This window comes from Pteropus medius, unplaced genomic scaffold, assembly GCF_902729225.1.
Source record: "Pteropus medius unplaced genomic scaffold, Ma_sr-lr_union100, whole genome shotgun sequence".
In the NCBI taxonomy this organism is placed as follows: Eukaryota; Metazoa; Chordata; class Mammalia; order Chiroptera; family Pteropodidae; genus Pteropus; species Pteropus medius.
In genome coordinates this window covers 2,325,567-2,353,379 of record NW_024342467.1, presented here as the reverse complement: position 1 = coordinate 2,353,379, position 27,813 = coordinate 2,325,567, and the positions used below count along the sequence as shown (strand labels likewise).

Here is a 27,813-nt window from a genome sequence, read left to right as displayed (position 1 = left end):
GTTATCTGATTATAGCTTTCGTTGCTTTGGGGCAATTTTATAACTGACAGCAAAGCAAATCATACATGTCTATGGACACGCAAATGAATTCTATCTGGTGGAGGGACAGCCCTCTTATGGGTCCATTTGAAAATTCATTTCAATATTCCTGATCTTTAAACGAAACTGTTCTTTGTATTCTCCTTTGAACTGGTCGTAACATCTACCTGGTTTCTTAACAATGCATTAAGTAAAATCTTTAATGCCTATTCATTTTTTATCTGCATAAGAGTCATAATTTTATCTTCTTTTGGAATATATCCTTTAACACTAGTAACTGTGGAGAACTGAGGATTTGTTGATATTGAGTTCTGGATATTCACTAATCTCATCCATTCATCAAATCCCTTAGTCTTAGGTTAGAGGAAGTCATCGAAGGATCTGCTATTAGGACAAAGAGCTTTTGGCTCTTGTCAAATTTTGTTTTCTTTCTTTGATTTATTTACTTATTTGGTTTTCCCTTTATGTTATGCCTATCATCATTGCCAAAAAAGCCATTATGTAGCATAGCATAAAAATCAAGCAACAAAACAATTTTGCTATCTTCCACTTCCATCCCTACCCCCTGTTAAGACATTATGCCAGCATAATATCATCAGAAAGCCTGTTCTGCTGACATTTCAAGCTCCCACAGAAAGTGCTGTGAATCTTCTGAGAAGACCTTATTTGCAAGATTTGTTCAACAAAGAGGTTAGATAAGCACCTTGGATTAAACCTTCGAAGCAGCAGGCCCTTGGTTACTTTTCCTGATTAACCTGAGAACTCTTTGAAACTCTCTTCCTTATTATAATGTTTTTTGAAACTTTCAGTTTTCATAATGAGAAACACTTTTGTAAACACCCTTCTTTATGCATTTCTAATTAGCAAAATCTTTATTTTGAACAAAAATTCCCATATTTAAAGTTTATCTGCAAAGAATATTTAGCGTGAAGTATTACAGAATTAGATGGCTAATGGAAAATACATTTTTCCCACTGATAACATATCAAAATCTGTTAGTCTATTCATTAATTTCTAGCTGTTTAGCCTCCAGGAAGCTCAGAGCCAAATTTCTGGCTCGACTTTAATAATTCAGTAAAACCTACCTCTCTTCATTCTACTTCTCTCCACTCTTGACCTTGGTTCCTAATTTGTATTTTACCTGTTCCTGATTTTCCTTTTTTATGTTCATTTTCTTCTATTTTATTGTATAGATTTTATAAGCCATCTCTACTTCTTTAGGGAAAAGTCCAGATATAAAGAAAGAAATACACATAGATTATATACATGACTTTGTATTTAATCTTATAAAAAGAAATTCCTGGGAAAATTAGTTTCCCTTGTCATATACTTTATACCCTTGTCATATACTTTATTCCCTTGTCATACCTAAGTAAGAACTTAGGTATCTTACTTAACCTGTTCCTATGCTATGTACTTACTGAATACACTTTAGGAATGAATAAACAAAGTCATAGTAAGATTATGTTGGTGTGTCTCAGTTCCTACCATGATTTATGTCATGTAAATAATACTGTATTTTCAGCTTCTATAAATATTTTTAAGCCATATCTTTATTTATTAGAAAAGTACTTTGTGATCACTAGAATCTCATGGGTCTTTCCATAGACATTTCCTGAGCTGAAAAATGGCCCACTTTTATGCTTTGAGGTTAGGAATGCCACTGGAACAGGCTTGTATCTCAGGGATTTGAGTTGCATCTAAATCACCCTGGGAGCCCAGTGCTCCCCACATCTCTTTACAGAGGTGAAAGCTCCATAGAAAGAACTAAAGTGTTGTCCTAGAAGGGGGAAATAAAAAGGGTTGATTAGCTGCTTTCCCACTGTAGCAGAGAAGGCCTACTTGATGGTGTGGTATTAAAAGCATACTGGACTTGGAGCCCTAAATCTGGGTTCAAGTCCTAGTTTTGCAATGCACTAAAGTGTAGTTTCCTGCATCTATAAAATATGAGTAATAATTCCCCTTACCTTTTGAATGGTTGTGAGGGGTCAATGTGAACATGTCCGGCATGGAACAGGATTCCCTACTACCCACATCCTCCCTGCCTTGCAGTAGGAGTTAATTCTGTGTGTGGACCCAGGGCTTTTTAAGCCTCTTTCTTTCCTCATGACCAGCTGCCATGCTCAGACAAGCTTCAGCAACAGCAGATAAGGCCTGTGGGTTATACTTTGTCCCAGGGGATGTCCTAGCCCTATCCTTGCACACACTGCATTTTGTTTTAATTCTCTATTAAGACTCATTTATGAATTTATTTGCCCACTTGTAGCAGACTGTATTTTCCAAAGATGGCTACATCGGTTTCTCCCATTCTATAAGTTCTTCTGGAATGTGAAAGTAAATAGAGGAAATTCTGGTCTGAGACAGGATTTGATATCCAGTCTATGGTAATTCACTTTCTCAGCCCGGACATCAGCGTTTCGAGTTGTCCTTCTGTTTGTCATCTAGAGGTGTATTGGGGACACATGGCTGGGACACTTTTTTTTTTTGTAAATTGAGAAACTTGAAGACTCTTTCCCAGGAGTATTAGTTTGAGAAAAGAATATAAGTGAGAATATGAAAATTGATTTTTTTAGGGCATGTGTTCCCCAACTCAAAGTCTATTGCTTTTTGCAGCCACTACTTTGTGGTATGATCATTTGAAAACTGGTTTTGTAAAAAAATTATTAGAAGTTAAAAAAACAGAATGGAACTGGGCTCAATAATAATAATAATAATAATAATAATAATAATAATAATAAAGGTAACTCTGAATTAACAAAGCTTCTTCCTTGTCTTTCTCACACTCTCTAAGGGAGTAAGGAATATAAAATACAACATTCCCGAAACTGATTTAGATGTAAAACCTTCTCTTTTTTTTTCATGGAGCCTGATATTAGCAAAGTGTCCAACTAAATATGTATGCTTTTGGAAGTACTGACTATATTAACTATCTATTGCAGTGTAACAAATGAGCATAAATTTAGCTTAAAACAGCACACTTTTATTATCTCACAGTTTCTGTGGGTCAGGAGTCAGGGTACAATTTGGTTTCCTGCAAGGCTGCATTCAAGGTGTTGTCTGGGGTGGGTCTCATCTGAATGTTTGACTGGGAAGAGGTTCGTTCCAATCAGGTTGTTGGCAGGATTCATCTTCTTGTAATTGTAGGACTGGGGCTTCATTTTCTCCCTGATGGTTGGCTAGACGCCATCCTTAGTTCCTTGTTGCTTGGAGCTCCTTTCATTAAAATCAACAAGTGAGCAGAGAGTCTCTTCACAAGATGTACGTTACCATCCGATGTAACATAATTACATAAGTGTGGTCATGTTCTTCCCGCCATCTTTGCCGAAATCGGTTGATTAGAAGCAAGTCATGGGTCTCACCTGTACTCAAAGGGAGGAAATTACACAAAGGCATGAGTATCAAGAGGTGAAAATCATGGAGGTAAGAACTACAGAACACTCTGCACAAATGATTTTGTTCACCACCCACACTAAGAGACTTGAACAAGCTCTACTATGGCTGCTATCAGGTCAGAGCTGTGTCCCTAGGATGACATCCCAGGCCCTTTGAAATGGCTGCCTGAGAAATCTCGGTGCTGCCAGAAGAATTTCCTGTTTCTTCTAGCTAAAATCTGACTAGAGGCCCCTGGTTTTCCTTTTCATCCAGCATTTACTTTAGAAAACTTGCAGTCGTAAATCCTTTCTCTGTTCTTTTGAGATGTGTCTTCTATAACACAAGAATGTCATTCTCAAGGACCTGGGCACCAACCCTTGGAAATACAATCAACACGAAAGGTAGGGTCCTTGTCTCCTATTCTCTGTGGGAGGGTAGGAGCCTGACTCGAATAAACACAAGTTAGCAGATGGCCTAATCACATTGACCAACTTCCCCTCATAACATCCTTTAGTACTTTCTCTTTAGCATACTCAACATTTAAAAAGCATCCTCCTTCTTGTTTCAGTGGTGTTGAACTCAGTTTACACAGGAGTGTCTCTCCCATATTGCAGTAGCCTGAATAAAATCTGTCTTGCCACTTTTAACAAATGTCCTGCTCTGTTTTCTTTGATGGGGCAAACTTAAGAGTTTATCTTCTACAATTACTTAGAGGTTTTGGTGTCATTTTAATTTCTATTCTAACACATCTGGTTTAGAAAAGTTGAACTTCAATGAGCCTTTGTGGATTATGTATTTGTGGAGTAGCTTGGGGTATTTCCCCTCTTACATAATACACATGTTCCCAATGGGTGGTAATTATTATAAAATAAATTAATAAAAATTAAAGTACCAGGGGGCTTCGATATTGAAAAGAACCACAGGAGAAGTACAATCTGGGTTGTAGGTCTGGCTCTGTAACACAGACTGGCCTGGATGGTTAGTGGGTGGAAATGAATTCCTTTGGTCGTGAGGTGTTATTACCTTTGGTCACTTGAGGAAGAAAACAAATAAACAACAAAAAAAAGTAGTCTCAGCTTTGCTCCAAGAAAGAAACTGACCTAGAGTTGAGTAACACACCATTACTCCCCACTCCAGCCCCTTGACAGGAGTTAACTCTTTCACCCTTGAGGAGTCAGGAGAATCCTCAGCAGAGAAATATTTCACTTATCCTGCACAGGCCTGAGTTAGAAGAACTGATAAAATACAAGGAGGGTCTGGAATTGGGGAGCTATAGAAAATGTGATTGCCAGGCAAAGGCACATGTGGTTTTGGGATATTTATTTGAACCCTGCAGTTAAAGAATCTTTCTGAGGCAGTGTTGGATCTAGAAGTGGTGGTCACACATGTGTTCCCTTTGGCCTCCTCTCAGGCTCACAGTCAACCAAAGAGCAAGGAGCCTGCCTCTTATGGTTTCCTGTAAAGAGTGGGTCACTGTCTAGCAGATATCTCTCCTCTGACCCTGTCGGACCGGTTCCTCTGTTTCCCTCCCAAACCTGTACCTCCAGCCCAGTTCCTCAAAGGGTGCATGTGATTTGTGATCATGATGCACTAGACCAGGAGGAAAAAAACCTTAACCAGGTATTGCGAGTACAGAGCAAGAGGGGTTTGTAGGTGGTGGTATTTTGTTTTGTTTTGTTTTTTAAGAAAAGCTCAGAGCTTCTTTTATGTTTAATAATATAAACTAATGACACCAAGGGCTGAGATTTCACTTTGACATTTTGTCTGTTCAGTGAACTGCAGAAAATGCAAATCTTTACAAGCCAGAGAAATGTATTTTATATATTTCTATATTTCTATCCCTGTGTGTGCTTAGAATATTTGAAGACCAATCTATGTCTAACTTTTTGTTCTCAAAGTTTTAGAAATAACATTCTACTAGATTTCATATTTTTAAAAAATCAATTGGTACCAATTCTGCAAGAGTATTTTAAAGCAACAATTAGTTCCCTAGTTTTGTCTTATCTTTGGTACTCCAGAGTATATCATTTCTGTCATTGCAAAACCATTACATATTATCCTTGAAAATATAATTCTTAGGAAAAGTAACATTATTCACTCCCTGCTCTCAGCTGATTGGATCCAAAGCCATGATAGATCTGAAATTAAATTAAATTCTATATAGATTTTTGCCTTTTCTTCTATCTTTCATTTTCACCTCTTATATTTAAACCTATTTTGCAATAAAACTATTTCTTCTCATATAGACAGCTTCATTTATATTTTTATTCTATTAGTGGTTCAGTTCTAAATTCTTCACTTTAACATTGTCTGGTTGCATTAAGAAGCTTCAGGTCTTGCTCTGAGGATTGGTCATTAAGCTATAGATTCTGGGCTAGGACCTTGCACATTAACTACCTTCTCATTTGGAACCAATGTAGACAGTCATATTCTTCATGCTTTGAATATCATCATGCATAGCTTCTCTTAGCCACTTGGCTAACATTACTAGATTGAATTTTGTATTCTTACAAGATTATAATGCCTTTTAAGCTTATTTGGGAGTGAAATGTTTTAATGACATTATAAAGGATGAGATATAGAAGATATTCCATAAATTTGGAACTATTTAAGAAAAAGTACTTATTTAATATCTGTTACCAGAGCACTGTCACATCCATTACTCATTTAATCTTTGTGTAGCAGGTAAGTCTTAGTGACTCAGTTCTGGGACAACTGTCTCCTTCCAATGACCCTAACTGTCACTACATTTGTAGCCTACCACTCTCTGCCCACGGCTGATGGAATATGGAGAAACATGTGACTCAAGAACTGGGCCAAATTACCTCATTTGAGACTTTAGAATTTGTTAGCAGAAGTCCCTAGAGTTGTATCAGGGACCTGTTATGGTTCATTTAAAACCTATGCTGATGAGTAGTCAGGAAGAGAGGGTTTTCACAGACATAGAGAAGGGGACCGATTTTAGGTGAGAAAAGTAGGTGGCAGACTCTAGAGAAGAATGCTTCCAATTAGCTACCCTGGTTCTTGAAGGCTTTCTAGTCCCCCATGCCAGCCTGTCTGAAGTTTTCTGACACTTGGATTCTGTGAGACATCCCTGTGTTCACACATAAAATCTTCTTTTACATAAATAGGCTTGAGTATATTTTTATTCTTTACAAACTAACTATATCTAAGGAGTTTCACATAGCCCTGTGAAAAATTATATTTAAAAACTAAGGCTGATATTTTTTTTTTAAAAAAAAGTAGACTAAATCCATGTTTCTCTCTGCTGCCTAAGACCTAGTAAAATTGTGGTAAAGAAATAAAAAAAAAATTGTAATCACAGGGACAAGAAGAAAAACGAAATCAGATTTTAGAACAATGGGAAGAGCATGAGTGGTAACTGTCTTAGCTAAGCAGAGAAGCCGAGGCCAAGGTGACTGCAAAGGGGGATGAGAATCAGACCAGCATGTGTTTCAAACCTCATGAAAACTCAAGAAATGAAACCACAAGTTGTGGTAGGAGGCTAGGGTAAAGAGTGAAGCTGAAAAGAACATGAACAAAAACCAGACATCTAGCTGCACTTTACTAATTTGCCTAGTCAGGCAAGTGTCCCTCCAGCTGAAGAAAGGAAGTCCTTTCACTGACAAAGGTAACCCAGAGTCTCCAGACAGAGGGACAACAGGTTCTCCTAAGGACAGAGGGGAGGCTTCCTATGACCACAGGGAGGTTGAGTGACTTTAAACATGAGGCTGTGGGACTCTGGCTCCATCCCCCCGGCAGATTGTCCTGAGACATAGAGTTGCAGGACAGAGGCTGTAGTGTTCTTCTTGAGGAAATGAATAGCCTCACTAAAAAGAATCAGAGATGCTGACATTTGGAGGAGTCTCCTATCAGAGCCTCCTGGGGTGAAGCTCACCAAGCTGCATGCTGCTCGTGTACACAGTGCCTGTTCTGAGTGGCAGTCAAGAACTTCCGGACATTTGAAGAAAGCCTTCAACATGAAAGGGGAGAAATGGGAAGGCGAGGAATGGATAATTAGGGGAAGAGAGGGGAAAAAAGAGACAATAAAGCAAGATAGCTGAACGCTTCATTAGATGAAGAGAGTTTGGAGATATTAGCTCTGGGAAAGAATGGCCTCGCAAGGGGAAAGATAGGTGGTTGGCATAGGAATCTAACAAGAGGATGCTACTCGTTCCAGAAAGCAGGACCTAGAATACTATTTAATGATAGAAAAAGAAATTTTGGTTATTATAATAGAGTAACAATGACTGCCTCGGTCATAGTTTAAAAAAAAGGCAATCAGGACATTAAAAACAACTTTGCAAACAAACAACCCTGTAGAAAAATGGCAAAACGTTTGAATAGATAATTTAGCAGAGATTATGTACAGATGGCAACTAGGCACATGAAAAAGTGTTCAACATCATTAGTCATTAGGGAATTGCAAATTAAAATCACAATGAGATGCCCATTTGACGGGATATAAATAAATCAAAACAAAGTAAAACAAAATAAAAAATACCAAGTGCTGATGAGAATGTGAAGATGCGGAGTGACTCATCACATATTGCTGGTGGGAATTTAAAATGGTACAGTCCCGTTGGCAAACACTTTGGGAGCATCTTACAAAGTTAAAGTACACTTATATACCGTATGACCCAGCAATCAATCTCACTCCAAGACATCGACCCAAGAGAAATGAAAATTATGTTCTCACAAAGATCTGTACACAAATGTTTATAGCAACTTTCTTCATAATCACCAAAACCTAGAAACCTCTCAAATGTCTTTCAACTGGTGAATTTAAAAAAACAAACTATGGTACATCCATCCATTCAGTGAACACTACCAGCAATAAAAAGGAATCAACATGAAACACCATGAATGAACTATTTGAAGTAAGAGAAGCCCACTTTCATATATACATACTATATTATTCCATTTATATGATATTCTGAGAAAAGACAAAACTATAGAAACAGAAATCAGATTAGTGGCTACCAGAGGTTGAGGGTGGGACGGAGACATTGACAGTTGGCTCTGAAAGGGCACAAGGGACTTGGGGAGTGCGATGGAACTGCTCTCAACAGTTCATTCATGGTGTTTCATGTTGATTCCTTTTTATTGCTGGTAGTGTTCACTATCAGGCTCTGATAGGAAACTCCTCCAAATTTCTTGTGGTGGTTACATGACTGGATGATTTGTCAAAACACGCAGAACTGCAGACTAAAAGTGTGAATTTTGCTATATGTAAATTATAACTTTTAAAAATGAAAGAAAAATGAATGAGGCTTCTAGCTTGAGTGACAGCTAGAGGGTGACATTGCTAAGGTTAATAGGAAAGCTTGGCTGGGCAGCAGATGAGCCCAAAGGAAACAGGGCAGATTCTGCTTCAGCAAATAGAGCCTGAGGCAGCAGAAATATGAGAGTTAATACGGGTCAAGGTAATGGCTTTTTATTGCTGACTGGCATTTCATTGTATGACTATACCAGAGTTTGTTTGTTTATCAGTTTGCCAGTCGAGGGACATTTCAATTGTTTTCAGGTTTGGGCTATTATGAATAAAGTCTCTACAGTAGACCCCCAAACCTGTGGTTTCACTTTCTGTAGTTTCAGGTACCCATGGTAAACTATGGTCTGAATATATTAAATGAAAAATTCCAGAAATAAACAAGTTTTAAATTGCATGCTGTTCTGAGTAGCGTGATTAAATAAATATCACGCTGTCCTGTTCCTTCCCTTCATCCAGTGTCTCCACCCCATAGATGCTACCTGTTCATTAGTCACTTAGTAGCTGTCTTGGTCATCAGATCAACTGTCAGAGTATCACAGTGCTTGTGGTCAAGTAATCCTATTTTACTTAATAATGGACCAAAAATACAAGAGTAGTGATGCTGGCAATTCAGATATATTAAAGAGAAGCTGTAAAGCACTTCCTTTAAATGAAAAGGTAAAAGTTCTTGACTTAAGACATTTTATCATCTCACATCATCACAAGAAGGGTGAGTACACTACAGTAAGGTATTTTCAGGGAGAGAGACTACATTCACATAACTTTTATAACAGTATGTTATTCGAATTGTTCTTTTTTTATTATTGTTAACCTCTTACTATGCCTAATTTATAAATTAAACTATTATAGGTATGTATATATAGAAAAAATATATATATGAAGGGTTCAGTACTATTCATGGTTTCAGGCATCCACTGGGGGTCTTGGAATATCTCTCTCATGGATAAAGGGAGACTACTATATACACATTCATGTGGCTACTGAAAGATCTGAGCAGAAAGCCAGAAATATATATTCTTAAAATGCAAATCTGATCATGTTATTCCCCTGATTAATACTCTTCACTGGCTCCTTGTTGCCCACAGCAGTGATTCTACACCATGACTGCACACTAGAATCACCTACATGCTTTTCAAGCTGCCAGGCACATGGCCCACTCACAGCGATTCTAATTTACTTGATCGTTGGGCAGGGCCCAAGTGTCAGTTTCTTTAAAAACTCCTCATGTGATTTTATTATTATTATTTTTTTTAGTCTTAAATCTTTTTTAAAAGCATTATTGAAATATAATGCACATACCATACAATTTATCTATTTAAAGTGTTCAAGTCAATGGTATTTGGTACGTTCCATTATTAATTTTTTAAATTGTTGTAAAAAACATATATACAACATGAAATTTGCCATTTTAAAGTCTATAATTCAATGATGTTAATTATAGTCATAATAGTGTACAGCCATCACCACTTTTCCTTCTTCTATTTGACTTTAATAAATGTCTAATTCTACAGAATTAAATCCAAGTACCTTAGCAACCCCCAAAGCCTTTCACAAGAAAACCATATTCTGTCTTCTTAGACGCAGCTCCTGTTACATCTTGCCCTGCATTTTCTTGGTTCCAGATATGCCAAATCATCTTTAACCTTTGAAAACTCATGTCTTCAAAGCCAGACTCCAGTATTATCTTTATAAAGTGGTTTGTTTGTTTTTTTTTCCACTTCTGGGCTTTTTTAGCTGCTCCCCTCTATGATCCATAGCACCCTTTATCAACTTCTATTGAAGCACTTAATCATGACAGTTTTCTATGTCTGTTTTTGTTTCTCCCACAAGATATTCATTCATTCCGCTCCCTCCTTCTCAATGGTGAACACTCAAATGGCAAAGTTGCACTATGAACACAAAAATACATGAGGCAATTCTTCTCCAAGAACTGCCAAGAGCCACCTGATTCACATCAGACAAACTTTTGTTGGTTTAAGACGAATTTCAGGGATGTTTGTTTCCACAGGATGGCCTAGCCTAACCTGACAAATGCACTCATGAGGAATTCATTCACCATATTTATCAGCTGTTCTCTTGAGATATAACTAAAAGGAGAGGGTGAAACTCTGTGGGAAAGAGATTCTGGGTTTGAGGAAAGGCAGAAGGTGAGCTTGATTTTAGAGGAGTCTGGGAAAGATGCAGGCGTGAAGAAAAGGTCTTGAGCCGAAGCTGTTCCTCAGAGAAGATGACCTGGACTAGGATGAAGGAAGAAGGAATTCACACATTGGGTGCTCTAATGACACTGAAGACAAACAGCCTACTAAAACCTTTTGCCTAAGTGTTCCTGACTTCCAGAATTAGACATAATCAAATGTAAAATTTAAAATCCAAATCAATACTTGCCAAAAAGATATAGAAAAAATTGTGATCCTGAACAGATGTTCCATGTTAGTTTTATTTTTACTAGATAAATTTTTGAAGGCACTGCTAATACACCACTTTGTCCCCAGTTGGTATAAGAAAGATATCTTGGTTTGACAGTGTTCTAGAGGTCAAAACGTGTTCTCCTTTATGATTTGTAGCTCTAATTCTTTTTTTTTCTGCCTAAGGTGCAAAAGTGCCAATGCGGACTGAGATTCTGTGTTGTTTCTGCTTCTTACATCATCACCATTAAAAAAATTCAAAGCAAGTATCTTCTTTTGAATCTCACTAAAAATGTGGCCTGAGTTGCACAAAATAGAATATACAATAATTCATTCTTCTATTACCATTTTAACCTATTGACTATCTCACAATATTAAAAAACAAAACAAAGTATGCATCTGTCATAGAAAATATGTATAAATTAAACATATCTAATCAGAAATGAATTGTTGAAAGGAGAAAATTATGTTAAAAAACATTGCAGTTGGGATCTGCTTTAAGATAATATAGTGAAAGAAAGAGAAAAAAATAAAGATAAAGCAGGTGTGGCAAAATCTTAATAATCTTACTGAATCCGTTATGAGTACATAGGGGTTCATTATACTCTTCTCTTCACTCTCGTATATCTGATATTGTTATTGATAATAGTAGAGGGATCATAAACTTACAGATAAAATACCTTCAAACATTTGCACAAATTTAAGAATTTAAGAATTTTAAGAATTGAAATATGCATATGAAAATAGTAATTTTTTAAAACTCCACTGAGAGTATCAACAAAGGTAGAGTGTATCTTATTTTCTAGAGTGAAATATTTAGCATGCTGTAGGTGTAAATGGAAGACAATCTAAGAGACACAAGTGAACCTTTCAAACGTTAATGTGATGTCGGCTGTGTTATTATGAGTCTAATGATATCAAGTGCACACAAGAACACATAGGTATCATGCTGGGAAACCAATGATCTAGCTCTCATCTTGACTGCAGGCAAAGAATATCTCATTAAAGCTATAAATTTCATGAGTCTGTTCCCAAATTTAAAACCCTTAAGGAAAATGGCTTTCACGGTTCAACAGTTTTAAAGGGTTGTTTTTACTTGGCTTTGTAACAAGGAAATTAATAGTTTTTTTGAAACAAATCAGAATTATGCCATAGTTGCATGTGTTTTCATGCTGTTGTCGTTAGCTCTTAACTTCCTCTTTAGATAACAAAACCATTGACTCCACATTGCATTCACCATGGGAAGACATTTATTACCTGCTATGATTGCTCAGGATGGTCTGGGATGAGAATGAAATGTGCTCATTCATGGGTATGTAAAAATTGTTTTCATGAGGTAATGTGAAATGGAGTAGGTTTCTAATCAACCTTCACTATTCAGAGTGAATCCTATTTAGCCTTCTATCAGGAGAAGTTGCTCCAGTCCCATTCGGTGTTAGTGCCCAACCAATAGAAATGTGCACAGGCCCCAGGGACCCAAGGCACTGGGGGATTGTCAAAGCAATTAATTGAACTTATTTCTTCTTTCTCAATGGAATTCAGATTAAATCTTATGTAGCTATGTGAGAGATGCATTTGTAGAAAACATTTTTTTTTTGTATACATTCAATTTAAAGAGTAACCATTTGTTGTATCTAGAAAAAACAAGACAAATTATAGTAGATGTAGGATAGGATATATCAAATGCCTCTAATTGTTTAAGCTTAGTGGAAAGGCATTAGTGATTGTTTTACAGAAAGAACATATATACACAAAATGAGTAATAAGGATATAATTTTCACTTTCCAAAAAATATTAAATAAGCAAATTTATCTAGACTCACCTTATTTCACCTAGATGATCAGAAAGTTACAAATGAAAAACTATTATTCCCTACGAAGAGCATGTCCTACTTAGTTTATGTGGAAATGAAGCTCAAAGTTCATAGACCCTTAAAGTTGGAGCAACTGGGCACATATCTTGCTTTCCTCCTCCCTCAAGCTTTCTAATGGATAGAAGTTATCCAGAAGACATAGTTATGACTTAAAAATTTTAAAGTGGGTTTAAATGTAGTTTCAACTGCAAAGGCCATTAAAAAATCGTTAAAACAGGACATGGAATCATTAAAAAGCTTTAACTACATTAAATGTTTTCAAGAAGATATCACACTATTTTTCAAATGTTGAACTTTTTGTATGTTAATTTCTTTTTAAACTTTCTTTAGCCTGTTTTGTAGATAATGATTATTTCTAACTTTTACACTGTTGTTACAAACATTATTGCACAATATATCCAATTTCCCTGAAAGAAAATCAAGGATTAAACACCAATTTTGTGAACCACACTACACAATTTAGTGCAACAAATGTATTCTGAAAAGAATAAGCATTATGAAGTATATGACTTTTATTTAAAAAGAAAAAAATTGCCTCTAGTTTTTAGCTATTACGAATAAAGTTGTTAAAAATATTTACATACAAATATTTGTGTGGGCTAAAATTTTCATTTATTTTGTGTAAAAAGTCTATTGTGGATTTTTTGGGTCATATATTAAAATATGTTTAACTTCAAATGAAACTTCCAAACTCTTTTCCAAAGCAGTGTACCATTTTACACTTGCACTAATTGGTAAGATGACAATTCCTTTTAGTTGTCAGTTACCTTGTTTTCATGGCCACATATTACTTTTTTGATAGATTCATGAACAAAATGGCCATTCTGCGGGGACGGAGACTATGTATGCACTCATAACATTAGTGCTTACTCCTGAAGGCTGATTTAATTTCCACTGCTGAATGACGAACTTGCCAACAGCAGCAACCTATCTTCAACCTCTTATATGATATATTTATTCATTTTATATTAAACATTAGCTGCATGAACTTTACCACAAAAATAGCAGCTGATAACAATGAGCATTTCCTATTTTACAGTTGCCATGGGTCACGAGTCTGGACATGGCTTAGCTGAGTCCTTTGTATGAGTTCCAGTTGCTTTATAACCCCATCAACATTTCACTATCAGACTTTGAATTATAGCCCTGGACTGTCCAGTAGAAATGCAGTAGAAACCACATATGTAATTTAAAATTTTCTATAAACCCTATTTAAAAAATAAAAAGTTTAAATTCATTTTAATATATTTTAACTGAATCTATTCAAATATTATTTCAGCATGTAATCGGAATAAATATTAATGACCTTTTATTTTTTTTATGCTAAGTCACCAAAATCTTATATGTGTCTTATACCTATAGCACATCTCAATTCAGACTAGTCCTATTTCAAGTGCCTATAGCCACATGTGGCTAGTGGCTGGATTAGATGACACAATTATAGACATTTGCATGAATAAATAGTGACAACTCACTATGGTTTTCATTTGCATTTTCCTTCTAACTAAATGATGTTGGGCATCTTTACATGTATGTACTAGCCATTTTACCTTTTTTTTATATATCGATTCAAATGTCTAGCAACTGGTGAATGGATACAAAAATTGTGGTATATTCATACAATGAAAAAGTACTAAACGATAAAAAGGAATAAACTACTGATTCATGCAATAACCTGGATGAATCAAAAAATTATGCCGACTGAAGAAAGCCAGACTCAGAAGAATACATTCAAAATGATCTCAGTTGTATGAAATTTTAGAACAGGCAAAACTGAGAAAACAAGCAGATCAGTGGCTACAGCAGGATTTGTGAATGATTACAAAATGGCACAAAAAAACTTTGGAGTGATGAAAATGCTGTATATCTAGACTGGAGTGGTGAGTACATAGATATATACATTTGTCAAAATTTATTGACCTACACATTTAAAAATTGGTGCAAGTTTTTTGTATGTAAATTATACTCTAGTAAAGTTGATTTAAAGAGTAAAAGCGATACATGTTAGTAGTACCTAACTACTATGTAACTTGCAGGCTGAGTGCATTTAACTGTGGGATCTCTTATTCAAAAAGTATTAAGAATTTCAAGACAGTGACAGCGGAAGGAGTTTGTTATTGAATCCCCAATGACAGTGCATGGCATAGAGCAGGCAGGTCTCAGTAAAGTTCTACGGAATGAATTTAAGAATTTGGGCATCTCAGTGCCTAGCACTTTCCATTTGAGAACAGCATAACACCTTTTCTTACTTCTGTTGTTTGTTCCATAGACCTGAGGAAAGAGAATTCTGAATAAATTTTTTAAATGCTATTCATAAGTATGACAGAGAAAAATACTGATTAAAAGTTGTTTTACTTTTAAATTCTTAGAAGATATGAAAAAATGTAGCTCCATAACTAACATGAAGAGAATACATTGGTTGAGTGGGTGGAAATTATACAGGAATCATGAGGTAAAAAGGAATTTTGTCCATTAGGTATTTCATATTATTAGTTACACACTGACTTACAGTGGCAGTGTCTAGTATGAGTCAGAAAATGACCTAAGTAATGAGGATATAGAATTCAAATAGGTACATATAATTGTCGAGTGGTTTTTCTTCTTTAGAAATCAATTTTAGGTCATATTCCAATTATTAACTTTGTAAAGACCCTAACTATATATAATCCATATTGCTATAGACTTTTCATTAGGATTTTGTACTAGCGCTCCTTAACATAACTCAGAATTGTTGTAACAGAGGGGTCTGGAATAATTTAAATAATGTGTTATGGACCAAATGTGCCCCCACCCCATATTCATATATTGAAGCTCTAATATACTCACCCTAACCCAGTGTGGCTGTATTTGGAGTAAGGGAGTAATTAAGGTTAAATGAAGTCATAAGGTTGGGGTCCAGATCTGATAAAATTAGTGTTCTTATAAACAGAGACATCAGAGAGCTTGCCTGTTCTCTTTCCACGTGCACACACAGAGGAAAGACATATGTAGACACTGCAAAGCCTCCATCTACAAGTCAGGAAGAGAGGTCGCACTGGAAACCAAAACCTGCTGGAACTTGATCTGGGACTTCCAGCCTCTACAACTGTGAAAAAATAAATTTCCGTCGTTTAAGCCACCCAACCCAGGTATTTTGTTATGGCAGCCTGAGCTAATACAATATGTAATATTCTATATAATATATATATATGTAATATGTAATATTCTCTCTCTCTATATATATATAATATGCATTTTTTGATTTGATTCAAATAAAGTGACTAGCTTAGTCACAGTCACTTAATGTGGGCAATCTTTTAGCATTATAATAAGATTTACATAACCCTAAACATTTGAGAAACTCATATGGCAAATTTTTCCTAAAGGAAATTTACAGTGATTCTACTTTATTACTCACTGTCCTAAACCAAGGAATATATATTTTGAAAAAATTTTAAAAAGGAACACAGGTTTTAAGTGGTTAAAGGTATCAGTTAAATATAAATATTTTAAATGTCTGCTGGTTAGCTGTCACTGTGCCTCTCATAATCAAAAACTTATTTTAGATTTAAAGTATTGAGATGAGAGCACACTAATAACTGAATGAGCAGCCTACTGAAAAATATGGCCATAAAGTTATTGAAAAATCATAGAGAGGTAATAAAATGCTTTGATACTTGATGTTTCATCGTAGCTCAACGTAAAAAAAGGAAAAAAAAAAAAGCAGGATTTTCTGTTTTGGAGCCAGTGAAATGTAGTTATAATCATTTCACTTAAGTCAAAGTCTTCAAAATGAGTTAAGTGTGGCTAAGAAGTTAGGGAAAATAAATAAGAGAGGTAACAGTTGTTGAATCGGGTGCTAACAAGAAAGACTACATTTTAGGGGAAGATAGTGGATTGAAAGAGGTATAGTATTAGTATGTATTTAACAGTAATCAAATGTGATACTCTGGGGTGAGACTCCTTGGGTTTGAAGTCTTGCTCTGCCAGTCACAAACTACATAACTTGGTTAACTTATTTCCCTTGTCTAAGCCTCAGATTGATTATTGGTAAATGGGAAGGATAACATTAACTATCGTATATGTGTATTGGAATGATTAGTGGCATAATGCACACTAAGTAGCATTAGCACAGTACCTGCAACATAAGTATAATAAATTTCAGCTATAATATGAATCATTTTTTTATTGCTTTTCAGAAGTGACATTATTAATGTAATTCCAATCTATGATAATATGGGCATTTTGAAATAGATTGATATCGATTTCAAAAATAAAAAAGAGAAAAAGTCAAAATTAATTTTAGTTTTTACTTATTGCAAAAGCCTTCTGCAGACTCTCACCTGACTTCTCAGACTTTTCTATGACTCAAAGTCTTTGCTCCCAAATTCTCTGAGGGAGTCCAGCCTGTGGGATGTTTCCTGATATGCGGTTATGTTTCATTATTTGAGGTTTATACAACAGTGAGTTTCCTATCTTGTCTAGTTGCAGTTTTTCCCATTTCAGCTGCTGTATCACAGCTGACAGCATGTTCTGTGGTCACACCTTTATTGAGCTCGTCAGATGCAGGTATAAAACTCTCGCTCCAGGGCAAGTATATAGATTCCATTCTCACAGGAAAGAAGTTGTATGCTGATATTCTCTCATAAGCTTCCTAAAGTTCTGTGTCTCATTTTAAGAAACTCTGCGCCTTAAGTAATCAAACAAAGACATCTGTCAAAAACATTTGCCTCTGCAAATAGCAAGTAGATTCTCTGTTCCTGCTGTAGTTGGCAAATGATAGCTTGGAAATTAGAACCAGGAAAAGTAAAATAGCTGGTTTCTAAGAATGAGTAAAGATGGGAATAAAAGGAAATTTAGAAAATTCCTAAGCCAAACAAACAGATAGAAACTGTTCTTGACATGTCCAGGAAAAGTGTGTAGGGCCCAGCACATAGTAGGTCTTTAGTAAATATTTTATGAATTAAAAATCATGGCCCTACTTCTGCCACAGAAAATGTTAAATTATCATCTCTTTTTTAGACTTTACCTACAATCCTAGAGTATTACACAATATGTAAGTTGCCATTATCAGAAAACGGTATTTCATTTTGTGGCACTGGTTGGTTTTAAGTGTTTTCGCATGCTTGTGTTCCCTGTTCATTTATGAACTATGCTGTTCTTTCCTTTATATGAATAACTGGAATTCTGGTAAGGCCACTGAAGAAGACAATAGAGACTAGTAAGGGGATAAAAAACTTTCAGAGTTTTCTTTCAGGTCATCCAGATGTGCTAACACTTAGTTTAGAGATAAGAGAAAATTCTATCTCTATTCTCAAATTTCAGTTAAGAATTTTTTAAAAAATATTTTAAAGGTCTAACTTTTATATAAAAGTTTAAATTGCTCTAAAAAACATACAAATTCCAAGTGCAAGCTCCTATTTCATTTTCAACTTTATTCAGAACATTTTGCAAATTAAGATTTTACAATTTAACATTTTACAATTAGAAATTTTATCTGCTACTACATAAGTTGCAAACTTTTCAAAACACTACAGAAAATCCTTTATTTCTTTGGATTTTTCTGTTCCATGCTGAGCTCCTGAGATATATATTTTCTTTCAGCTTCATTTTCATCTTCCTGTGAAACAAATTTTAGAAAACATTAAAATATAAACTTTAGGGCATTTTATCAGCTATACTTAATACACTTTAACTCTAATTCTCTGAAGAATTGACTTGTGATTCCAGTAATCCTAGGGAAAAGGCTATAAACAAAATGGTAAAGTTATGTAACATTTAAATATTTACAGTGGGTGCTGTTTTATACTACACATTATCTAAAAATTTCTATGATATATTTTTAAAAGCAACTTATTTTATCAATGACCTAAAAAGTACTTTTGAAAACATCTGCCACTAAAAAGTATCCTTTTTAGGGGGTGAATCAGGTATTTTTACTTCACTGTTTGATAAAAATAATAAATTTAACTTCTGAGACACTGTATGTGCTCCAGCATGGCATTTTTGTCTCATCTAGCATATTTTCTTGACAGGTCTGCCAATTTTCCAATTACTTGTACCACCATATGTTATGTGAAGATCAGTCAGCTCTAAAATAGGAAACATGGGCATGTCAGGCTATAGAATGCTTAAATAACCTTCTACAGTTTCAGTTCTAAGTGGTGGCCACATAATTTACTGGATCCTGTGGAACATGATGAATAAAGTGACATCATAATGTCTGCTTCCATAAGAATGAAGTGCATCTTGTATTCAGTATTAAATGGTGACCTCCAAAGTATAAATGAGAGTTTGGACTATATTTCATCTTACCATTTGAAACCCCTCTCATCATAACTGTTCCTTCAACAATACCAAGCACAAAGCAGTCTTACTTTCCTAATATTTCTGATTTCTCAATATCTTTCACTTTTATTATCTGAAGTAAAAAGCACTGCCTAACTCTTTACTAAGTTAAAGCAGGAGTAGCAATTTTTTGAGTATTTCTTGTCAACAGTAATAACGTCAGTCTGACCAAACACATCACTCTGCATCTCTATATCTTATAAAACCAAATTCAATTCAATTCAATTAATTGTTGAGCTCTGCTTAGTAAATTGACTTTATAAACGAATGCAAATCAAGGTGTGTGTATGTATATGTATATTTGTTTTCCATGAAAAACCATACCTTTGCCTTTAAACATTAAGGCGAAGAAAGCTTCCTTTATATACAACAGCATTTGTGATTTAGACTTTGTCAACATCAGGAAACTAGAGAAATTATATTATCAATGAACCTGAGTTGTCATAGATATGTGGGATTCAAAGGGCAATGTTTTGAATATTATTTTGACAATGTCATTTTAATATATTTTTCTAGCATAAAAACACTATATTTTGTTTAATATTTTTTCCAATTTATCTCTACTGAATAGAGATATTATGTTCAGTTAACTCTTGAAAATCTATTAATAAACAGGTAGTTTTCACTTTTAGATGAGTTTCTAGACATTACATTTTAATTACATCCTAATAAAAAGCACATCTTACTCTACCTTTTCTACTGCCTTCTTCAGGTGAGACACTGACAGAAAGTTTTAAATCAGCAGGTAACGGTAGTAAGAAATTTCTGTTAGGTAGCACTGAATTTGTTTGTTAATCAAGGCAGGGCTTTATCTTCTTTGTCTTATACTCCTACCATCTAACAGGGCAAATTTAGTATATAGTTGGAGTCCAATACATGTTTTCTGAACTATGTGAAACAGTGGAGTAAAAAAGTGAGTAAAAGAGAGATGTGCCTAAACTAATATGTAATTTTAAAAAGCACAATATCCTTCCTTATCCAAAAGTCACACTTCTAGCAATATTAACTTACTAAAACAGTACTGAAAACAGAAATAAGCAAAAATGTTTGAAGCAACATCAGTCAAGATAGCCATTAACAAACTCATATCCTTTAATATAAACAAGAATGGAGCCTTTATCATGTGGACAGTCTATTAACTTCCCACACTAATGTGACTCACTGGTTTAACAAGCCCGGTTACCTAGTTTTCCTAGCAACCTTCAATGATGCTTTAAGTTAAAATAGAAATGCAAAGGCTTAATAATAACCTTGAGGGCTAGAAAGTATCTATAAGATTTACTTTCATATTTAACTAATATAATGCCCGTCTTTTTATTGTTGAATTTTTCATATATTAAATTCTTAATATAATGCCCGTCTTTTTATTGTTGAATTTTTCCTAGTAACATAGAATGGTATTGAGTTTGGGTAGTGAACACACAATGTAATACACACACACACACACACACACACACACATGACATATTATTGAATCGTACACTTAAAACATATATAAGTTTATTAATGTCACCTCAATAAATTTAATTTAAAAAAGAATGACTTATAAATGTATGTCTCTTCTAACACTGCCTCCTGTTCAGGACAGGTGCAAAAACTGTTCCACATTTTTCTTTATGTTGAAGACCTATCTTTAAATATTTTGCCTCTCTATGCCTTTAAACCATTTAACAAGAACCAATCTCTTTCTTCCTTTGTACAAGGATAGCTGTGATCTAGATGTAGAAAAGATTATTTAACCCTAACTGCTAGAGCATAACCAATCATAACTGCTATAGTATAACTATCAAAATAATCAAAATAACAATAATAGATTTTATCGTCATAAATAAAAGCATTAGAATTAGAGACGATAAAGCTCCAGAAAGGATTATAGAAGTTTCCTTTTTTTTGGTAGGGGGGAGGTGGAGGGAGAAATGCTAATTTGTGTTTCTAACATTGCAGGTCAATTTTTGTAAGAATTTTATATGCAGTTCAAGATTAATAAAATCATTAAACTAGCTCAGGCAGCAAACCAAGTATCATTGACAAATGACTGTATAATGAATGAAACTGCAAAGAAAGAAAGCTTTCTTTACCAAAGTATTTCTTTACTACCCAATATTAAACACAGGCAAATTTTTTTTCTGATAGATGGCAGGGTTTTGTCAGTCTTTGCTGAGATAAGACATCTGTTTGTTTCCCAATGAAAGACCCTTGCCACACAGATCATTTTCTTAGTGACAGCCATGACAAGTCTGACATTTGTTTCATGAAGTGTTCTGAAGCAGCCAGCAAGAAAATGTATCCTTTGGGGCTACTGGAAAGTAGACAGATTTACCTCTTAATGTTTAAGCTTGTTAACTCATACTCCAAAAAACACATTGTTTGTAACAACCTTTTAGATCTGCTAGTTACATGTCCCCTTAATTACATGTGGAATTTCAATAATACATATTCATATAACAATAACACTCATAATGTCAGATAACTAAATGTGGCTTCTTAGACTTTCTGCTCTTTTTATAGTGACAGCATTGTTATAATAAGGAGAATGATAATTTCTAGGTACATATGGACCATGTAATTATGGTCTAATGCTCCAGGTGGCAACATAAGACTAAGACGACTTCTAACAGAAATAAGGAAAAACACTGCCATTTTAATCTAAACTAAATCCCTCTTACGACTGAATAAAACTTGCAAGATTTTGTTTAAATATTATTCAGCTTGCACCATCATTTTCAATAAAGATGCCTTCTATTTTTCCTTATTTACAAATTTGACTTAGCTCACATAAGAGTTCAAAGAATTAATGCCAATTTTAATAGAACTATCTAACTGCTTTTCCTGTCTCTTAGGAGGTAACCAATTCCAAACAAACACCAATTATTTTAACAGCTGAAGTTTCTACTGCTCAGGTAATATTTAGATTTAAATTACAGTCTGTAAGTATAAATAACTATGTATTTATCCTGTAGACTGCCAAGTATAAAATGATTTATTTTAAAGGCAGAACTACATATACAAAGCAACAACTTTCCCCATTGCTTCTTTGTATCTTTAAAGATGGGTTTAAAAATACCTTTATAGTGGAGAAACCTGTCTAAAACCACGTTAACCAAGTGATCGAGGTTAACATCACCAGTGTTATGTATTAACATTAATCTTTTGGTATGATGCAATAAAAAGGGCACATCAACTCTGGTCTCTAGGAGCCTTCTCAATAATTACAACCTCAACCTAAGCATGAGAAAACATCACAATAGTCTTCAAAAGTGTCAAGGTTGTGAAAGACAAGACAAAACTTGGGCTATCACAGACTGGAAGAGACTATGGGGACATAATGACTAAATGCAATGTGAGATCCTAGAACATAAAAAGGACATTAGTGGGAAAACTGGCAAAATTTGAGTATAGTTCATGCAGTATAGTATTGTCTTGATGTTAATTTCTTGGTTTCAATAATTTACTTTGGTCATAGAAGATGGTAACAATACAGGAAGCTGGAGGAAGGGCAAATGGCAAATATTTGTACTATTTCTGCAACTTTTCTGTAAGCAGAATTATTTCAAAATAAAAAGATTAAAAAATAAAAATGGCTACTTAATGAAATCTTTCTAAGTTCAATTTAAGTGCAAAATTTGCACAAAGATTTTATGTGGAAAAAAACAAAAGGCACCTGTAACTCCTACATCGAAAATATACAACTAAATTTCTTCTTGAGTACCTTAAATGTTCATGGTGGTTCATGTTAATTTTTATTTTCTTGTCTGTGCTTTCATGAATTTTTTCTACTCTAAGCATGGATTACCTTCACAGTGAGAAAACATAAGCTTTCTTTTAATAAATCCCTTTCTAATAAGGCCATTTGAAGTATTTCCAGAAATAAGTAAGCCTAATGGGGGGGTCTATGTTTACAAAGAGAATGATGTCAATTGTTTTTACTTAACTGAATTTGCTATTCACAGCAGACAAAGACACATGGTGGCCCAACAGTAAAATGAAGTGAGAAGGTGCAGCTCAGCACTAAGTTAAAGTATTTCTATTTCCTTATGATATTTTCTTAACATTTTAAATATGCCACTAACTAATCAGAGAAGAATTGTTGTAACTGGATTGAAACGAACAGTCAAAATTATCTATATGCTTTAATAATGGTCCTTCTTTTAAATATGTGTGTGTGTGTTGTTTCTAGCAAATATATATATATATATATATGGACATACTTAACCTGTTCTGTTAGTTACAGAAGGGTAGAAAGACAAAATACAATATATTGTTCCAATCTATGATGAAAAACTTTCTTTTATTCATTAAAGCATACCAGATTTAAGATTGTGCTTTTAATATAGAAAATATGCTACTGCTGCTCAATGAGGAAAAATTTATCTTAATAACTGGAAAAATACTGACGATAATGAAAATGTTTTAGGCAAAAGGAGCACGCTGCATGCTTCAGACTAAAATTAATTAGACTTTTTAACGTTTTACAATTCCACCATAATTCTTTAAATGGTGCATTTACTTCATAGTAATAAATACTTGGATCATTAAGTAAAGTGCAAAATGTGTGTGATATGCTACATTTAACAACCTTTGGCCCTTTTTTCTGTACTTCTGCTTTCAGTTTTCCAATGCATTGAATAAGCAATTGAAGACCACAATTAAATTTCCTGACTTTGCATATTCGAGATTCTTATTTCATTTAATACAAAAGGCAATTAATCTACCATTTTACGACTGAATTCCAACTTTAGTGGGCCATGATAGATACCGAAATGAACTTACAAGAAATGCTTAATTAAATTTACTGTGAAAAGCATAAGAGGTTTTTTCTTATGACATAAGTTGCATATTTAATTAGAAAGTCTAGAGCTATATTGTAAAATTAAAGTAACTAGGGAGGTTCTTAGTAAACCTGGCTCAAACACATATGTCATTAAACAGAATAGAGTTATTTTATAAATTTCTGTCTTTTACTCCCTACTTAGTGATTCAAATGAAAGACAAATAATCAAAGAAATCTCCCTTTAATTAATATTACAAAATCATATCCTTTAATAGCAAGTAACATAGATAAAAGTGATAATGAATTTCTAATTTCATGTATAAGAATACATTAATAATTTTATTTGTTGAGCCATCATTTATCTTTCCAATTTGTGATTCTGGAGCAGATATAGTGGAGTAGGTTTGCTTTTCTAAGTCTTCAGTTCCTCTGGTCAATTTTTACTTCTTTGTGGTGGCTTTTGGTAGTATGGAAATGGGCAGTTAAAAATAAGACTTTGGATTTCCTAAGTATGATTTCGGATCAAGAGGGAATTTCTCTGACCTGGGAATAAAGACCGTAGGGATTTGCAGAGCCATCTACGGAGGGCATATTTATTTATAGTAAAGGAAATAAAAATCAGTGAGTGGAAGGTAAGAGTCTAGCAAAATAGGTGGGATAAAATGAATGACCGATGGTAAGTGGTAGACTCTTAATGAGCATAAACTCAAATTTATAAGTTTATAATCTTCCCATAAACATGAAAAAAGCACAACTTTCATTATGTGAATTTTTAGATATTTAAGATATGTTTAAGACATGGTGCTAACTTGCTGGGGCCAAGAATACTATCATACTCTTTTCTTCTTCTGACAGATGAATTCTCATATGATGAGTATGTTTGATAAGCCCTGGGGAGCTTATAGTCTTAAAGATAAAAACAAACACCTCTCTTTCTCAGGTAGACTTCTAATATCTGGGAAATAAGCATATAAGTATATGCTAGAAATCGACATTAGAGGTTCCACATTGATAATTTCCCTTTGTTTATAACATTTTTGGTTTAAAAGATATTACTTGCTTTTGAAGTATTTAGGTTGGTAAGTTGGAGTATAGTCAGCACTGATTCTAGAAAAAAAGACATCCCCCCCTCAAGAAAACCTCCAATTCTATGATGGGCCAACACATATTTTTAAATGAGGATACAGATGTCCAATATACACTAAATACAAGTTTATGGTATACAAAGATATATTTAAAGAAGTTCTTTAGAAAATATTTTTGCAGAAATCATCGACTATTTACTAAATGTAACATTCCAAAAATCCAAAATCTGCTAATATTTAAAGACAATATATATATTTTCCCCATAGGTACACAAGGAGACATTTCTAAATTTATGCTTTTTAAATTTTTTTTGTCCTAAATATACACATACAGGTATAAATTCCCAGGAGTTTAAAAAATACTACCAAATTAAAATAAGATAAAAATAATGTTTAAAATGTTGGAGATATGCAAGATCACCTGCCAAATTATAGTTCCATTGCCAAGAGACTTCCAGGTTGGATTAAAAGAAAATCAGTGATAGACTCATTAAAATTTTCAGAGACATTACTATGCATTACTATGATTAGAAATTATTCAACAAGAACTGAATTCATTATACAGCTGGAAAATATTTTTATAGGATATTTTATTTATTCATTAATATAAGCAATAACCATGATACTGGAATTGGTAGCCTTCCCAGTAAAGCATACCTCAATCTAATCATTATAAAATATTGGATAAATCCAAATTAAGAGGTATTCTACAAAATAAATGTATAGTACTCTTCAAAAGCATCAAGGTCCTGAAAGGCAGGGAAAAAGTAACTCACAAATTAAGGAGACATGATGACAAAATAAAATAGAGGATTTTGAATCAGAAAAAAAGACATTATCTGCAAAACTGGTAAAATCCACATAAATTCAATAGTTGACTTAACATCTAAATAACACAAGTAAAAAGACAAGCAAACAAATAATCTTTGTTAGTTGATTTAGAAATAAGTATACTTGGGTTTTAAATACTATAAAGTTTCTTGCCAATATAGTATTCAGAGGTAATCAGAGTTATGGATAACGAGGTTTCAGCATTCCCGTGATATGAAAAGCTCATTACAGATTCCATACTATCAACAAGTATTCACATCTTGTTGGTAAAATCATAAAGTCATTCAGTAATACTGAGTGATATTTCCTACATGAAATTCATTGTCATGTTTTTTGAGTTCACGAAGTTTAAAAATAATTAGAACAAGATTTAACCTGTAACATTATAATATTGTAAAATACAACATGACCTGTTTTTTTTTTTAATTGAATTTATTAGGGTGACATTGGCTAATAAAATTATATAGACTTTCAAGTGTAAAACTGTGTATTCAGCACCCAAAGTCAAATCTCTTTCATGACCTGTTTTTATTAGTATCACATTGTAGTTTTTTGGGGGTTAGCAGATGTTCTTAGTAATACTGACATTTTATTTCAGTACCTTTAATCAGGGGTTTCAAAATAATCTCTATTATCTAGAGAAAAAGAGGTACTTTTCCTTAACAATACATTTCTCCATAGAAGCATCATTTGATCTAAGAGACCTGACTGTGTACAAAACAAAATGAAAAGGTTAGTAAATCGAAACCTAAAGAACCATTTTGATTCTTTTTTGTAAGACCTGTCTGTATTGATCAAACAATCTTCTCATTTAAGAACCTAAAGGACCTTTTTTTTTTGGATTCATGTTAAACATTTAATTTTAAGCAGATCTTAATTCTTCCAAGAATCCTTCCTTTCTTCCTCCCACAAAACTTATTGAACAATGATGGTGTATCAGACACGGGGCAAGGTGATGGAAATGACAAAGATGAATAAAATGTTTTGCTGCCTAGAAGAGCCCATGTTCCCATGTGGGAGACAAGTGTCCACATAATTACAGTGAAATGGAGAAAGTATATGATAGAGTTCATCAGGCATATAAATGTGAAAGAGGAGAAAAGTGAACCATGACAATACATATGGAGAGTTTGTTTTTTTAAGGATTAATATTCTACATGCTGGGCTACCATATCAAAATAATATACCCTCCTACATGCCCAAAGATTAGTATTATGAATCTTTAAAAACAAATATTTCTTAATGTAACATATACTAATCTTCTATTAAGGTAAACTCAACATTGAGGACGATATCTTTCAGAAATAAACATGTTTAGAAAGTGAATTTTTAAAACTTTATTCCCAAGTGAGCAGATTAAGTTGCCTCAAATATCTATTTCAAGTTGAGTGCTATTCTTCCCAGAGTGAACCCATTAATCTTCACAGTTTTATTGGAAATTAATTGCTCATTAGATGTCCAAGTAACATATCTCCTATGGCACATTAATTTTTCATGCATGAAAAAAGTTGACTTTGCTTCAGAAAAATTAAAAATACTGTTTTAAAAAATTCCACACAAAAATTATCTAACAGTGGTATTTCATAATCAGTGTAAAAATAACAGCCACACTTCTACATCTTGAATTTATTATCACTTAGATATTATTTAGCTTTCTTAAGAAAGAGATTAAATATATTAAACTGTTTGCTTTAAACAGTTACCATGAAACCATGCATTGATATATTATAAAATGGTTCAATAGAGTAGGCCATTTTACAAGTTCCAAATGAGTTATAAAGCTTGCCTGAAAATACATTCATTTAATCAATACTTTCTATGACCAATTAATTATT

General features: G+C 34.0%; 1 protein-coding gene across 7 annotated transcripts in view; it reads right to left on the bottom strand.

The window, feature by feature from the left end:
- Positions 1-2,997: 2,997 nt before the first annotated feature.
- PHF14 (PHD finger protein 14) overlaps positions 2,998-27,813 on the bottom strand; it is a 171,195-nt gene continuing 146,379 nt past the window's right edge. For 4 of the 7 annotated variants that reach the window (XM_039862383.1, XM_039862392.1, XM_039862390.1 and 1 more), the window contains one exon: positions 18,359-18,563. In XM_039862383.1, coding sequence (XP_039718317.1) covers positions 18,489-18,563 — 75 coding nt within the window. In that variant the 3' untranslated portion in view covers positions 18,359-18,488. Of the gene's footprint in view, positions 3,399-18,358; positions 18,564-27,813 lie in introns of those variants that run through there. The other 3 variants (XM_039862389.1, XM_039862391.1, XM_039862386.1) reach the window with 3 other exon arrangements.